Raw genomic sequence first — 12,126 nt, forward strand, 5'->3', positions numbered from 1 at the left:
AGCTAAAGTTTGTCTCTAATTAGCCTTTGATTTTCTAGCCTCAGACAGTTGGCTTTGGGGACATCTCTAAGTCCATTGAGAGCCCGTGAGGCAGGAGGGGAACATGTAGAATGCTGTGAGGAGAGAGGTTTGGGGAGGAGCCTCTTGGAGTTTTCTGGAAGAAGTTATTGAGGATCTGAATGCTCCCTAGTAAATCATATCAACAAGAACAGTTATGTACAGAGCTGGTGTGTAGTAAACGGGTATGCAGTCAGCACAGACATGAGAAGGCACCATTCAGTCAGCTGAGAACTTCCCAAGAGAGGGATCCAGAAAGAAGTCTGGACCTCGGTCCAGACAGAGGAGCCCACAGGCATGCCCTCCAAAGGAGGAGGCTTTAGGGAGCATGTGCATCCAGACACCCCTGTGCACAAAAGTGTCCCTAGAGGCTTCCCAGAAATTGAAGTCCTTGCCCTAAAGAGATCCCAGGGAAATGAAAGAAAGGACCCATGCACCCAAACAGAGCACAGCAGAGAGAATTGAGGCAGGGCAGGACTTTCTGGTAAAGATCCTTTCTTTAGACTTGATTGGAACCCCTGAGACCTGGCAATACTTGGTAGTATGCTGATCACAAATAGGATACCTATGTTTTAGTTCCCTTTATTGCTATGTTAAAACAATGTGACCAAAAGTTATAGGGAAGGAAGGGTTTATTTTATCTTATACTTCCAGGTCACTGTCATTCCTGAGGGAGATCAGGGCAGGGACCCGAAGGCAGGAATGCATGCTATTCTATGCGCCATTGCCTTCAACCAAGGGACTTTTCACAGCCAAGCAAGTGGGGCAGGAACCAGAGGGGTTGTTGCTTGCTAGCTGGTTCTCTCTCTGACTGTGTCATTGGCGGCTTATGTTCAAATAGCTTTTTGTTTAGTGCAGAAGCACCTGCCCAGGAATGGTGCTACCCAGCTACCCATAGTGGGCTGTGCCATCTATTCATATTATACACAAACACACACACACACATGCACACACACATATTATATATTATATATGTATATATGTGTGATGTATGTATGTGTGTATCCATATATATTATTAATGCACACATACATATAAAACTATAGAGAGTTATATGTATGGTTAAACATATCTCACCTTTGAAGTCAGCCATTGCTTTCCATTGCCCATAGTCTCTGTGCCCAGTTTTTCATTTCCTAACTAGAAAGGTCTGCTTTTCAAAAAAAACAAGCAAACCTGTTCTCCATGTAGCCGCTCTTCCCAGGTGTGTTTGTCATTCTTTGAACATGCCTAGAACACCATCTTAGTGTGACTCCAGATAACTAAGTCTCTAGGGCAGAGCTAACCAATTAAGGAAGCAAAGAGTGGCTACTGTATTCCCTGGCTGCATGCCTCTGAGTCATAGAGCATGAACATCTCAGGAGTGTCTTCACAGGAGCACGCAGACCGATCTAGAAGGAGATGGCTAACTGAAGTATTTCCATATTTTCTTATAGTCAAGAGTCCCACTCAAGGCTAATTAAAAGATATTCTGGTATAGACCTTTTCTGGTTTCCTACCTCTGGGACCTGATGATAATGATGAGGAGGAGGAGGATGGTGATGATGAAGATGAAGATGATGAGAAGGAGGATTGTGATGATTATGATGATGATGGTGATGCCTATGATGATGATGAGGAGGAGGATGGTGGTGAAGATGATGATGATGATGATGATGGTGATGCCTATGATGATGATGGTGGTGATGATGATGATAGTGATGCCTATGATGATGAGGAGGAGGAGGAGAATGGTGATGATGATGGTGATGTCTATGATGATGATGAGGAAGAGGATGATTGTGATGATGATGATGGTGGTGATGCCTATAATGATGATAATGATACCACCTGTTATTAGTATCTGATGTACTTGCCAATCTCTCTTGGAGAGTATCTGCTGTATTCTCAGTTATTGACCTTATGGTGCTAGAAAATGGCTACCAAGAGACCCATCAGCTCAGGAAGGCCAAATTTCCGTGTTCTGCTTACTGGATAACATCTCACCATCAGAGGAGATCCCAAGATGACTGAACAGAGGGAAAGCTGCCTCATGACTTGGAAAAGAGAATTTCAGAAGCAGTTTTGGAAGGGATGAGAAAGAATAACCATGAAAGAGAGTGGAAATGGCCCCTTGATGCTGGGAGTTGAATCCAGGGGAGGAGGGGAAGGGAAGAAGGCTGGGAAACAGGTTGGTACCTGAGGAACACTTGCCTTAGTGGAGAGGGCCTGAAGATTCCTCCCTGGGCTGATGAGGGCTGGGGTGCCTTGAAAGGGTTGCCACTCTTGGGTTGTTGGCGGGGAGTAGATTTCACAGCCCTTCCAGAGGAGTCTGAACTATCTGCTGTTTGAGACATGCCTGCCTAAGAGTCACAAGAAAGCTGTGGCCAGAAAATTCCCAATGTGAAAGAATTGGGAGATATAACTAAGAACTGATTTTTGCCAAATCCACTGTGGACAGAGGAGGCACAATGCCATCATTTTCTCGTTTATGTGTTGATGCGCACATGGCTAGAAATGGTGAACTTCAAACTGTTTTATAGGTGGAGTGAATATTTGGAGATATTTCCAGTCTAGTTAGCGAGGGTTGCTAGCACTGAAATAGATTTGTGTGTTAAATATCCTTTGCCCAAACCACTTAAAAGCAGGCATGTGTTGGAATATTTTAAGGATTCTGTATATGCATAATTTTGGCTATGAGATGGGAGTATAAATGTGGAATCTATTCACATTTTATTTATCACTCATATGTATAAACTGAAGGTAATTTCATGCATTATGTTTAGGGTTTTAGTGCTTGTGTGTTTAGCTTTTAGCCTGTCCCATGAGTTGTGCAATTTTCTACCTGCTACATCCTGTTCACTCTTTAAAAATAGTTTAGGTTTTTCAGAGTAGGATGCCAACCTAATTCTATCTATTACCTACCTACCTACCTACCTACCTACCTACCTACCTACCTACCTACCGTCAGTCTGTCTGTCTGTCTCTCTCTCTCTCTCTCTCTCTCTCTCTCTCTCTCTCTCTCTCTGTGTGTGTGTGTGTGTGTGTGTGTGTGTGTGTGTGTAAGAGAGGGGGGGAGGAAGTGAGTGTGTGTGTGTGTTTGGGAGTATTTGATGAGAATCGGCTGTAATCAGTTTCTTTGATAAGAAAACAACTCCTCATTTTCAGTGTAGCCCTTTTAATTTAGTCAAATCTCACTAGCCTTCCTGGTCTGTATTAATATTTGGTTCCTCTGGTGTAGATAAGCCTAAAATAATTGATATAATTTTATGTGGTTAAAAAAAATAATGGAGTCAAAGGTCAAGCGCGAAGGCGGGGAGGAAAAATTCTGCTATAGAAATAGGAATTTCTGGCAAACAGCTCTAAAGGTTACATGCCTGTGGTTTTATTAATGCAAATAACATTCAGTTAATTTAATGACTCCATCATGAGTCTGCTGGTGGGAGACAGTAGCACCAAGCTCACTGCTCTTGCTACCATGATCACTGAAGGTCCGAAGACAAGCTGAGAGAAAGCTGGGACTCTATGGAAAGATCAGCGCTACTGGAATTCCAGGAAAACGCCCACCTGGTGTGGGATGGGGACCACCAGGACAGACAGAGATGACGGGAAGCCTAGAAGGGGTCAAATGATGTAGCAGGCTGGCCTAGGCTTTGGAAATGGAAGTCTGTACTAGTCAGGGGCCCGCCCACAAGTCTCCTTGTACTCAAAACAGAGAAAACAGCCACCTCATAGAATCTGTGTGAGTGTTCCCTGGGAAAGTTCTGGCACATAAAACTCAAGGGCCACCCTTTTAATCAAAAGTACTGGGTTTTCCAGAGCCTCCAGAAGAAGGTAGAAGAGACATTTGGCTTAGGGATGCTTTTCAGAGGTCTTCAAAGACCGAAGAGTAAGGGGTAATTTGATTGAGTCAGTGAAACAGTTCTTAGAACTGGAAGTTGGTCAATGAATGCTGAGTAACAGTGGTCCATCACTGCCCTGCCCTGTGAGGAGGCATTTAGACTAGTTTGCATACTAAGCATCGTGGAGCACAGTGAATTATTGCTGGCCTCCAAATAATAATGAGGTTTCCCTATGCTACTGGTATTAAAATTCCTTGTTCTTTGTTTACAGTGCACTTGCAGTTCTAATTAAGTTCTGCTTGGGCTCATGTGAGTGTGGGTTGACAGTCATTGGGTCCCCAGACTAGGACACCATTCTTCAAGACCCACTGCCAGTGAGAGGATGGATACTTGGAGGCATAATGAATCTGGTCTCATCCGCCCCACCCAGAAAATGCTATATTCACACTTCCTTTCTGCTCTTGCCCCTTTCCCTGTCTGTGACTTTGTCATGCAATAGGAGAATTTCCCTAATAAAGTTTGCATGACATTTAAGTATACTTCTCTGGCTGAGCAGAGTCACCCTTTCTGGACATAACTGTCCGTGACCAACAGGGGCACCAGGAGAAGGTGCCCATAGCAGATGGATTTCTTGACTTAGAAACAAGAATCAGCGAAACTCACCCAGCTTGGCCAGGCCCAGCATCCTTCCCAGAGTGTGTCTATTGGGAGAATATTTTGTGGTAGCTGGGAAATATTACAGAGGGATCGCTGCATACCAATTAGTTGTATTAAAATATATATATTATGCACAGCTCTGTATTTGGGTTTCAAAGTTTCCTTGACAACATCATTTAACTTCTTACTGTTCTTTTCACATTGCAAGTATAAATATCTAATATGTTTTTGTTCAAAACATCAATTAGGCATCAGCATAATCTTTATTAATACAGATTTGTTATTACAAGGAGACTGCTGAGCTATGGTAATTTGCACAGCAGGAACAATGAAATATCTTCTCTTTTGGTTCTATCCCAGATTGCCTGATTTTCTCTCTCTCTCTCTCTCTCTCTCTCTCTCTCTCCCTCTCCCTCTCCCTCTCCCTCTCCCTCTCTTCTCATCTCTCTCCCCATCTCTCTCTCCCCCATCTTTCTCTCTCACCCTCTTTCCCTCCCTCCCTTTCTCCATTTCTCCCTTCTCCCTCTCTTTCTCTTTCTATCCTTCCCTCCCTCCCTCCCTCCCTCCCTCCCTCTTCTCTCTGTCATCACATAGCACACACACCAGTATCTTCCCATGATGCCCTTCACAACAACAGAGATACCTTTCAAGCTTTCATAGGCTTTACCAATTCTCTTTCTCCCAAGGCAAACACAGTGAAAAGGCCCCCATGGGAAGCGTGTCTACTCGTTTTGAGTGGGTGTTCCATTGAGATCCCACTTCTAATTCCTTGACTTCTCTTCCCTCATGCAGCTAGAACGCCCCACTTCCTGCGGATTCAGAACGTGGAGGTGAATGCCGGCCAGTTTGCTACCTTCCAGTGCAGCGCCATAGGCAGGACGGTGGCTGGGGACCGGCTCTGGCTGCAGGTATGTGCACTAGCGTTCACTGTCCTGGCGGGCAGCAGGACAGCCACATTATCCTGGAGGAGGGACTGGGGACACCAAAGCAGTCACTGCTCTAGAACATTCTGCCCACATGAGTTAGATCCCCAGGTCTTCAGCCTAAGCAAGGCAATTTTCTTTACTTGTCTTTTTGGAATTTCTATTTTTCCCGTTGCTTTTTCTTGATGATATCTTTTGACAAATTTTGTCAAATTAGATTTAGCAAAGAACCTTAAATTCTACTGTGCCTCTCCCTACTCCTCTTTCACGGAAGGAAAACAACCCAAAGAATTTGACTCCAGTCACACACACACATACATGCACACCAAACACACACACACACACACACACACCAAGAGAGAGAGAAAGAAAGGGCTCGCTTTTGCGGAGCTTTCTGTAAGCTGCATTTTTGAGCAACTCGCATTAATTTCAAGCATTTAAGTTATGTATGTAAATGTATATGTATTTTCATATAAGCATGGCCCGGCTGTGCAGCTTAAGTCCTTCAGGGCCTGCTCTGTACATTGTGTGTGACAGGCAGTCCCTTGAGCCTGTGTGCTGTCTGAGGGGTTCTGACAGATTAAGTGGATGTCTATGACTTTCTCCCCCTACCCCAGGACTTCGGGGTATGGGGGTGGGTGTTCTTCTCCTTGGTGACTTCCACTGGCATTGCATCTTGGTTCTTTTAAGTCTTAATCTCCAGGCTGCTCATCCCTCAGTCCTCCTAGAGTACCCCTTTCCCTTTCTTTCCTTCCTTTGTTCTGTGTGGAGTTTCGGTTGTTTGTTTTTACCGGGCTGGGATTGAACTCAGGTCTTTATGCATGCTAGACTGGCGCTCCCCCAGAGACACAGCCCCAAGCCTTTCACATTTTGATTGAATTATTTTATTTATAATTTTGAGTTTGCTAGCAAGCTGAAGCACTCTGTTTTAACCCTTCCCTATTCCCTATCTCACAGTAGGCAGCTCCCACGTTCTTGTTTCCCTTCCTGCACTGGTTCTGTTTCTGCTTCGTACCGTACTTACACGGCTGCCGTGGCATGATGGCTGTGATGTAACCCAGTTATATAATTTTTAAATCATTTATCACCTTTAATCGCCACATTTGTTGCTGTTTGCTGGAGGGAGTGGAAAGTAGCTGAATGTCTAGGATGAGCCGATGGGGGCTGTCAGGCAGGAATGTGGTCTGAGCGGAGGGCAGCTCAGGACCACCGAACAGAGTGTGCCTTACCCTTCTGCCTGATGCCACCCTTTCCCCACATCCTGGCCCTTGTCAAAGACGTTTCTGCCAGGAAGGAGGAATGTGTCTAGAACTCTAGACTCCCATGTCCTTGTTCCATCCTTACTTTTTTCTGTGCTCCTGAAACTTCCGTATTAACTACTTTAAAAGCCTTCTGTAGCACGTGGAAACTGATAAAAGCCTTTAGCTTCTTCTCTTCTTCTTAATCTCGGGTATTTGAAATTATTTTGCTAGGGATATAGGGTTGCTGCCTGAGTGGGTGGATGTTTGTGTTAATGAGATCCTGATCAGCTGTCTGTTGTGCTTGATGAAGGAGAAAGACATCTTATATTAACATTTTCCACAAAGCATTTACAACCTTTTTTAAAATGACACTATTATTTTCATCACTACCTGTACGGCTCTTAATTATTTATGGAAAACTAGTTTATTGCGCTTGTCTTTCTTAGGCACACCACCTGGGAGGGGACGAGGCAAAGTGTGAGCTCCCAGGCCTGAAATGACAGGGGATATTCCCCAGGACGCACTAGCACACTGGACACAATTTGCTTCTAGGTTTTACAACTATCCTAGGTGTGGGATCCTTCTCTTCAACTCCATTTGGAATTCCAGTCTTCAGTTCATTACTAGTAGAGGAAGTGTTGGTTTGGAACAGCTGTAGCATTATATAAAGAGACAGCTGATGTCTGTCTGGGGGGAAGAGAGAGTATCTTGCTATAGACTTTTCCATCCTACCTCTACTATAGAGTTACCTTGGGAGATGAAGGAATAACAGGCTTACTCTTGGGCTCTGATTTAATGGGTTCGAAGGAGGGACCCATCCTTCAGTATTCCATCAAATGTTGTCCGGGTGCTTCCATTGTGAAACAAGGGTTGAAAGTAACTGAGCTGAGGCAAAATTTAATGAGTGTAGTAAATTGGAATGAAAAAGTAAAGGCAGCATGTAACTGGTATCTTAACAGTAGTCCCTTGATGTCCGTGGAGTAAGGAGCCTGTAGGTAGCATAGTCCTCAGATGCTTAAGTTCCCTATATAAAATCACACAGTGTTTGTTTGTAACCTGTACACACAGTCTCATTCACTGGAATAATCTCAAGATAGCTTATAGTAACTACCCGGATGTCAATGCTGTGTATTGGTGGCTGTGCTGAACTGCTCAGGACCTAAGGAAAAGGACAAAGTCTATGTGTCTTCAGTAAACAATTTCTTTTTCTTATCGTAGAATTGCACTATAGACCCAGGCTGGCCTGGAATGTACTGTGTAGCCCAGGATATATTTCTTCCCCAGCCTCCCAAGGGCTAGAATGAGAGGCAGAAACCACAATGCTGGCTTTCAAGATATTTTTGATTTGTTGGGTTTTTTTTCAATCTTTGGGTGCAAAGCCTGTGGATTTGAGGGTCAATTGTACATAAACACCTCAGTATGATTTTCATGTCATACTGTGTCCAAGGCCTCTCTATGTTCCATGTTCTGTTAGATTAGTATTATAATATTGATGAATCTGTCCTGTTTTATCCTGTGATGTTTTCCTTTTTCTCTTTTCCCAATCTTCCTAATCATCTGCCTTTGTCAAACCTGAAATTCCTCATGTTCCTACATCAAGATGGGGTGTGATAGCCCTTGAATTTACAGGACTCTGGGTTCTTAAGTGAACGTTAGTTTGTCCTCCTCTCAGGATGCTGTTTGGTTTGTGAATCTTGGGATGGTCAAGTAATGCTACTATGAAATTACTGATGACTTCTGGTTGAGTAGGCATTGCGTGGGAAAGCATTTATTTTATGAGCAGCTTATGGAGAAGAGCCACACACAAAATTATTAAGCTATTCTAAAACTTACTTTCAGCCTATGTGCATAGGTATATATGAAATTTAACTGAGAATCTTCTGCAGATAGGGATGTTATTTTTAATAATATTATGTGTATATGTGCCTGTTTATGTATATGTATGTGCACGTGTGTATATGTAGGTGCCTATGTACCTGCATATGGGTGTGTATGCATGTGTATATAGGCAACTAAAATTGCCTCCATGTGTCTTCTTTGGTGACTCTCCTACTGTATTTATAGAGTTGGAGTCTGCATTTGAACCTGAAATACACCAACTCCATCTGGTCTAGCCCGCCAGTTTGCCCAGTAGGTCCCCTGTCTGTGTCCAGAGCGCCGAGTGGTGGCAGCTGCCATACCCGCGTGCTTTGTGTGTGGTTTCTGAGGATCAAAATTCTAAGACTCAAGCTTGCGTTGGCAAGTTCTTTATCCACTCAAGCATTTCCCTAGCCCTAGATCGTATTGTTACTAATTCATTGTCTATACGGAGACATCTGAAAATCTGAACCAAGCTGAACACTGACTTCTTCTTCAAACATCTCTCATGAGGGACAGTCCACACGCAATGCCTCTGGAGCTGCAGCAGCTATTAAAGGGGTTTTCTGCATGCCATCACATAGGGTCTTTAAGGTAATTCTGAGATCCATGCTCAAAATTGAATGAGAAAAAAAATACATTTTTTAGGTTCTTCTATGGTATGAATATCCCCAAGAGCAAAGCAAGGTTTCGGAATCTATGATGGATGTTTACTTGGGGACATATGGGTGCTTTCGAGTGACGCCATCAGCAAATCTTTTATTGCTGTGTGGCAGCCTTTAGAACACCCACAGTGGTAGGCATTGGGCGTGGAGCTTCTTGGGTCCCCCCTGTGGTGTTACGTCTGTTTGCCCTATAAGGGATGGAGCGTCAGCCCTGTCCCTTGCAGACTGAACTGTGTAGTGGGGATAGTGGAAGCCTTTATCTGTCTCTGCTCCAATTGCCCTGCTGTATACATCGAACTCTGGGTCATCCTCTCGGCAATGTGGGTGACCTGGCGATGTGTGCCTCAAAGATTTTACCATGACCCTGTCACACTATTAACACCAAGGACCTGACTGAGGGAAGATGTCTGTGTGTCCGTGCATCCGTGTATAGTCCAGGTACATGGCAATCCACACCTACATGAAACGTTTACTTATTTGAAACCTACTTTAAGTGTCACTTTATTAAAGTATCAGAAAATATTAATAAATATGAGGAAACCTAAGTAATAAAGAGAAATGTTAAAGACTTTATTTTTGTGTGTGTATGTGTGTTTGTGTGAATGTGTGCTGTATGTGTGATGTTATTCTCGGAGGCCTGAAGAGTTCATCAGATCACCTGGAGCTGGACTTACAGGCAGTTGTGAGCAGCTGGGTGTGGCACTGGGCAGCAAACTTGAATCTTCTGGAAGCACAGGAAGGACTCTTAGCTGCTGAGCTAACTCCCCAGCTCCTAAGAGACACCCTTTCATGACTAAGAGATACCTCTCACCTTGTGGGTGAGGTCAGTGTCTATGTGGGAGGGATTTTTCTAAAGTGCAGAGCTAAAAAAAAATAAATAAGATAAAACTCAGTAGGGCCGGGTGGTGGTGGCGCACGCCTTTAATCCCAGCACTCGGGAGGCAGAGGCAGGCGGATCTCTGTGAGTTTGAGGCCAGCCTGGTCTACAAAGGGAGTTCCAGGACAGGCTCCAAAGCTACAGAGAAACTCTGTCTCGAAAAACCAAAAAAAAAAAGCAACAACAACAACAAAAGAAACAACTCAGTAGGACAAGCACCCATCTTTCTACCTACAGTCTTAAAGGAAGCGTTTTGAGATTGTGAAGTTCTTGCAGATGGCTGATCGGTATCATCAGATACGGCAGTGTATGCATTTAAATATGGTATTTTACCATTCAAGACACTGAAATCAAATGTGTGTATGTAAACCACCCAAATACCCAAAATGAGGCCTTATTTCATATTTCATGTTGTTAGCGACCTCCATCACTTTTTAAGTCTGACTTTGAGAATACCTCAGAGAATATGCATGTATAGTCACATGCATTAACACGTGTGCACGCATGCACACTCACATACATACAAATGCATACACTGAGGGGAAAAAACAGAATTAAAACATTTTACATTTTTCATGTACAGTTTATGTCTTTGGATGCTTTTGTTTTTTTCCATAGTATTTTCTGAGTTGTTTTTATTATGCAGCCATTGACTTTTGAAACTATTCATGGCTATATGAAATTTGATGTTTATTATAAATAAGCCAACAAAATAGTATTTTCAAATGATTTTATGGTAGGCACCCATTCTTAGAAATAGAAAGGGAAATAAAATGTAGTTACCAGGGCCTACGAGACAGCTCAGGAATTAAAGTACTTGCTGCCAAGCCTCATGCCATGAGTCCGATCCCCCTAGACCTACATGCTGGAGGAGAAAACCGACTCTTCCATAATTTGTCTTTCGACATGGACACGCCTGCCGTGGTACCTGTGCAGGAGCACATGCAAACACATACGTGCATTCAGCCATACATGTAAACACAAGACAAAATTTAGTTTTAAAATGCAGTTACTATGAAGGAGACTTTCAAAACACTGGCATTATCCAGCACCTGGACAGTAAGTGCCCGTGAGATACTCACTGATGTATGGAGCTTTCTGAGTCTTTATGGACAAAATGTCTTCTCCAGGTGAACCTCAGAGGCCAATTTTATGGTGAGACAAATATCCCAGATGCTTGCTTAGTCCCTGACTTCTGGCCACAGGAAAGGTCTTTAACACAAAGACGTAAGGGTCAAACCTTATGTATCCTTATCTGCGGGTTTAGAATAGACAATAAGCATCATACAAAGTGATCCAGGCAGACTAAGAAAAACAGACTCTGTTAGGGGCATGTCGGCGGCCTTTAGGATCTCATCCTTCCTAAATCTCCACTCTCCACCCTTTCCTATAGCTTATTTTTCCTTTATATTGCTTTCTCAAAGTTATGTTTTTAAAAACGATTGTCATATGACCTGAGAAAAGTAATAGAAATATACCTCTAAGGCCATTCTGCTTGAACTGACCCCTGGCAACACCCCTGCCAGAGTAGTGGCTGCATGACCCCAGCCCTTCCACCCTTTATAAAAATCTAATTCTGTGTGAGTGCCTAATTTGGGAGTGCTTTCTTAGAGGAAAAAATACAACCTCACATGGATTTTAAACCTTTTTTTAAGTTGTTGGTCTAGAAATGGATGTAATTTTTTTTCTTTTGAGAGTTTGTTTTACGATTCTACTTAGTTAGTTATAATCAACCCCATCTGGAAAAAAAAATACTTCTAAGTTTAATGATTTCTTGTAGTTCTTTTCTGAGCTCAGGCAATTTTAGATGCTTTTGGTTTGATACAGAGAGATGTTGGTGGAGGGAGGGCCTACTTTTTGCCCCGACCGCCCGGCTAGCTTAACCCCCAAAATAATCACATAGAAACTGTATTCATTTAAACACTGCCTGGCCCATTTGTTCTAGCCTCTTATTGGCTAACTCTCACATCTTGATTCAACCTATTTCTAATAATCTGTATGGCACCATGAGGTTGTGGCTTACCGGGA

At 43.3% G+C, this 12,126-nt stretch overlaps 1 protein-coding gene across 3 annotated transcripts in view; it reads left to right on the forward strand.

Annotated features, from left to right (window-relative positions):
- The window catches only part of Ptprm (protein tyrosine phosphatase receptor type M), a 694,512-nt gene that overhangs the window by 285,986 nt on the left and 396,400 nt on the right, over positions 1 to 12,126 (forward strand). For all 3 annotated transcript variants that reach the window (XM_075956536.1, XM_075956537.1, XM_075956538.1), the window contains one exon: positions 5,328 to 5,443. In XM_075956536.1, coding sequence (XP_075812651.1) covers positions 5,328 to 5,443 — 116 coding nt within the window. The remainder of the gene's footprint in view (positions 1 to 5,327; positions 5,444 to 12,126) is intronic.

Source organism: Microtus pennsylvanicus, chromosome 22 (genome assembly GCF_037038515.1).
Source record: "Microtus pennsylvanicus isolate mMicPen1 chromosome 22, mMicPen1.hap1, whole genome shotgun sequence".
NCBI classification, from domain to species: Eukaryota; Metazoa; Chordata; class Mammalia; order Rodentia; family Cricetidae; genus Microtus; species Microtus pennsylvanicus.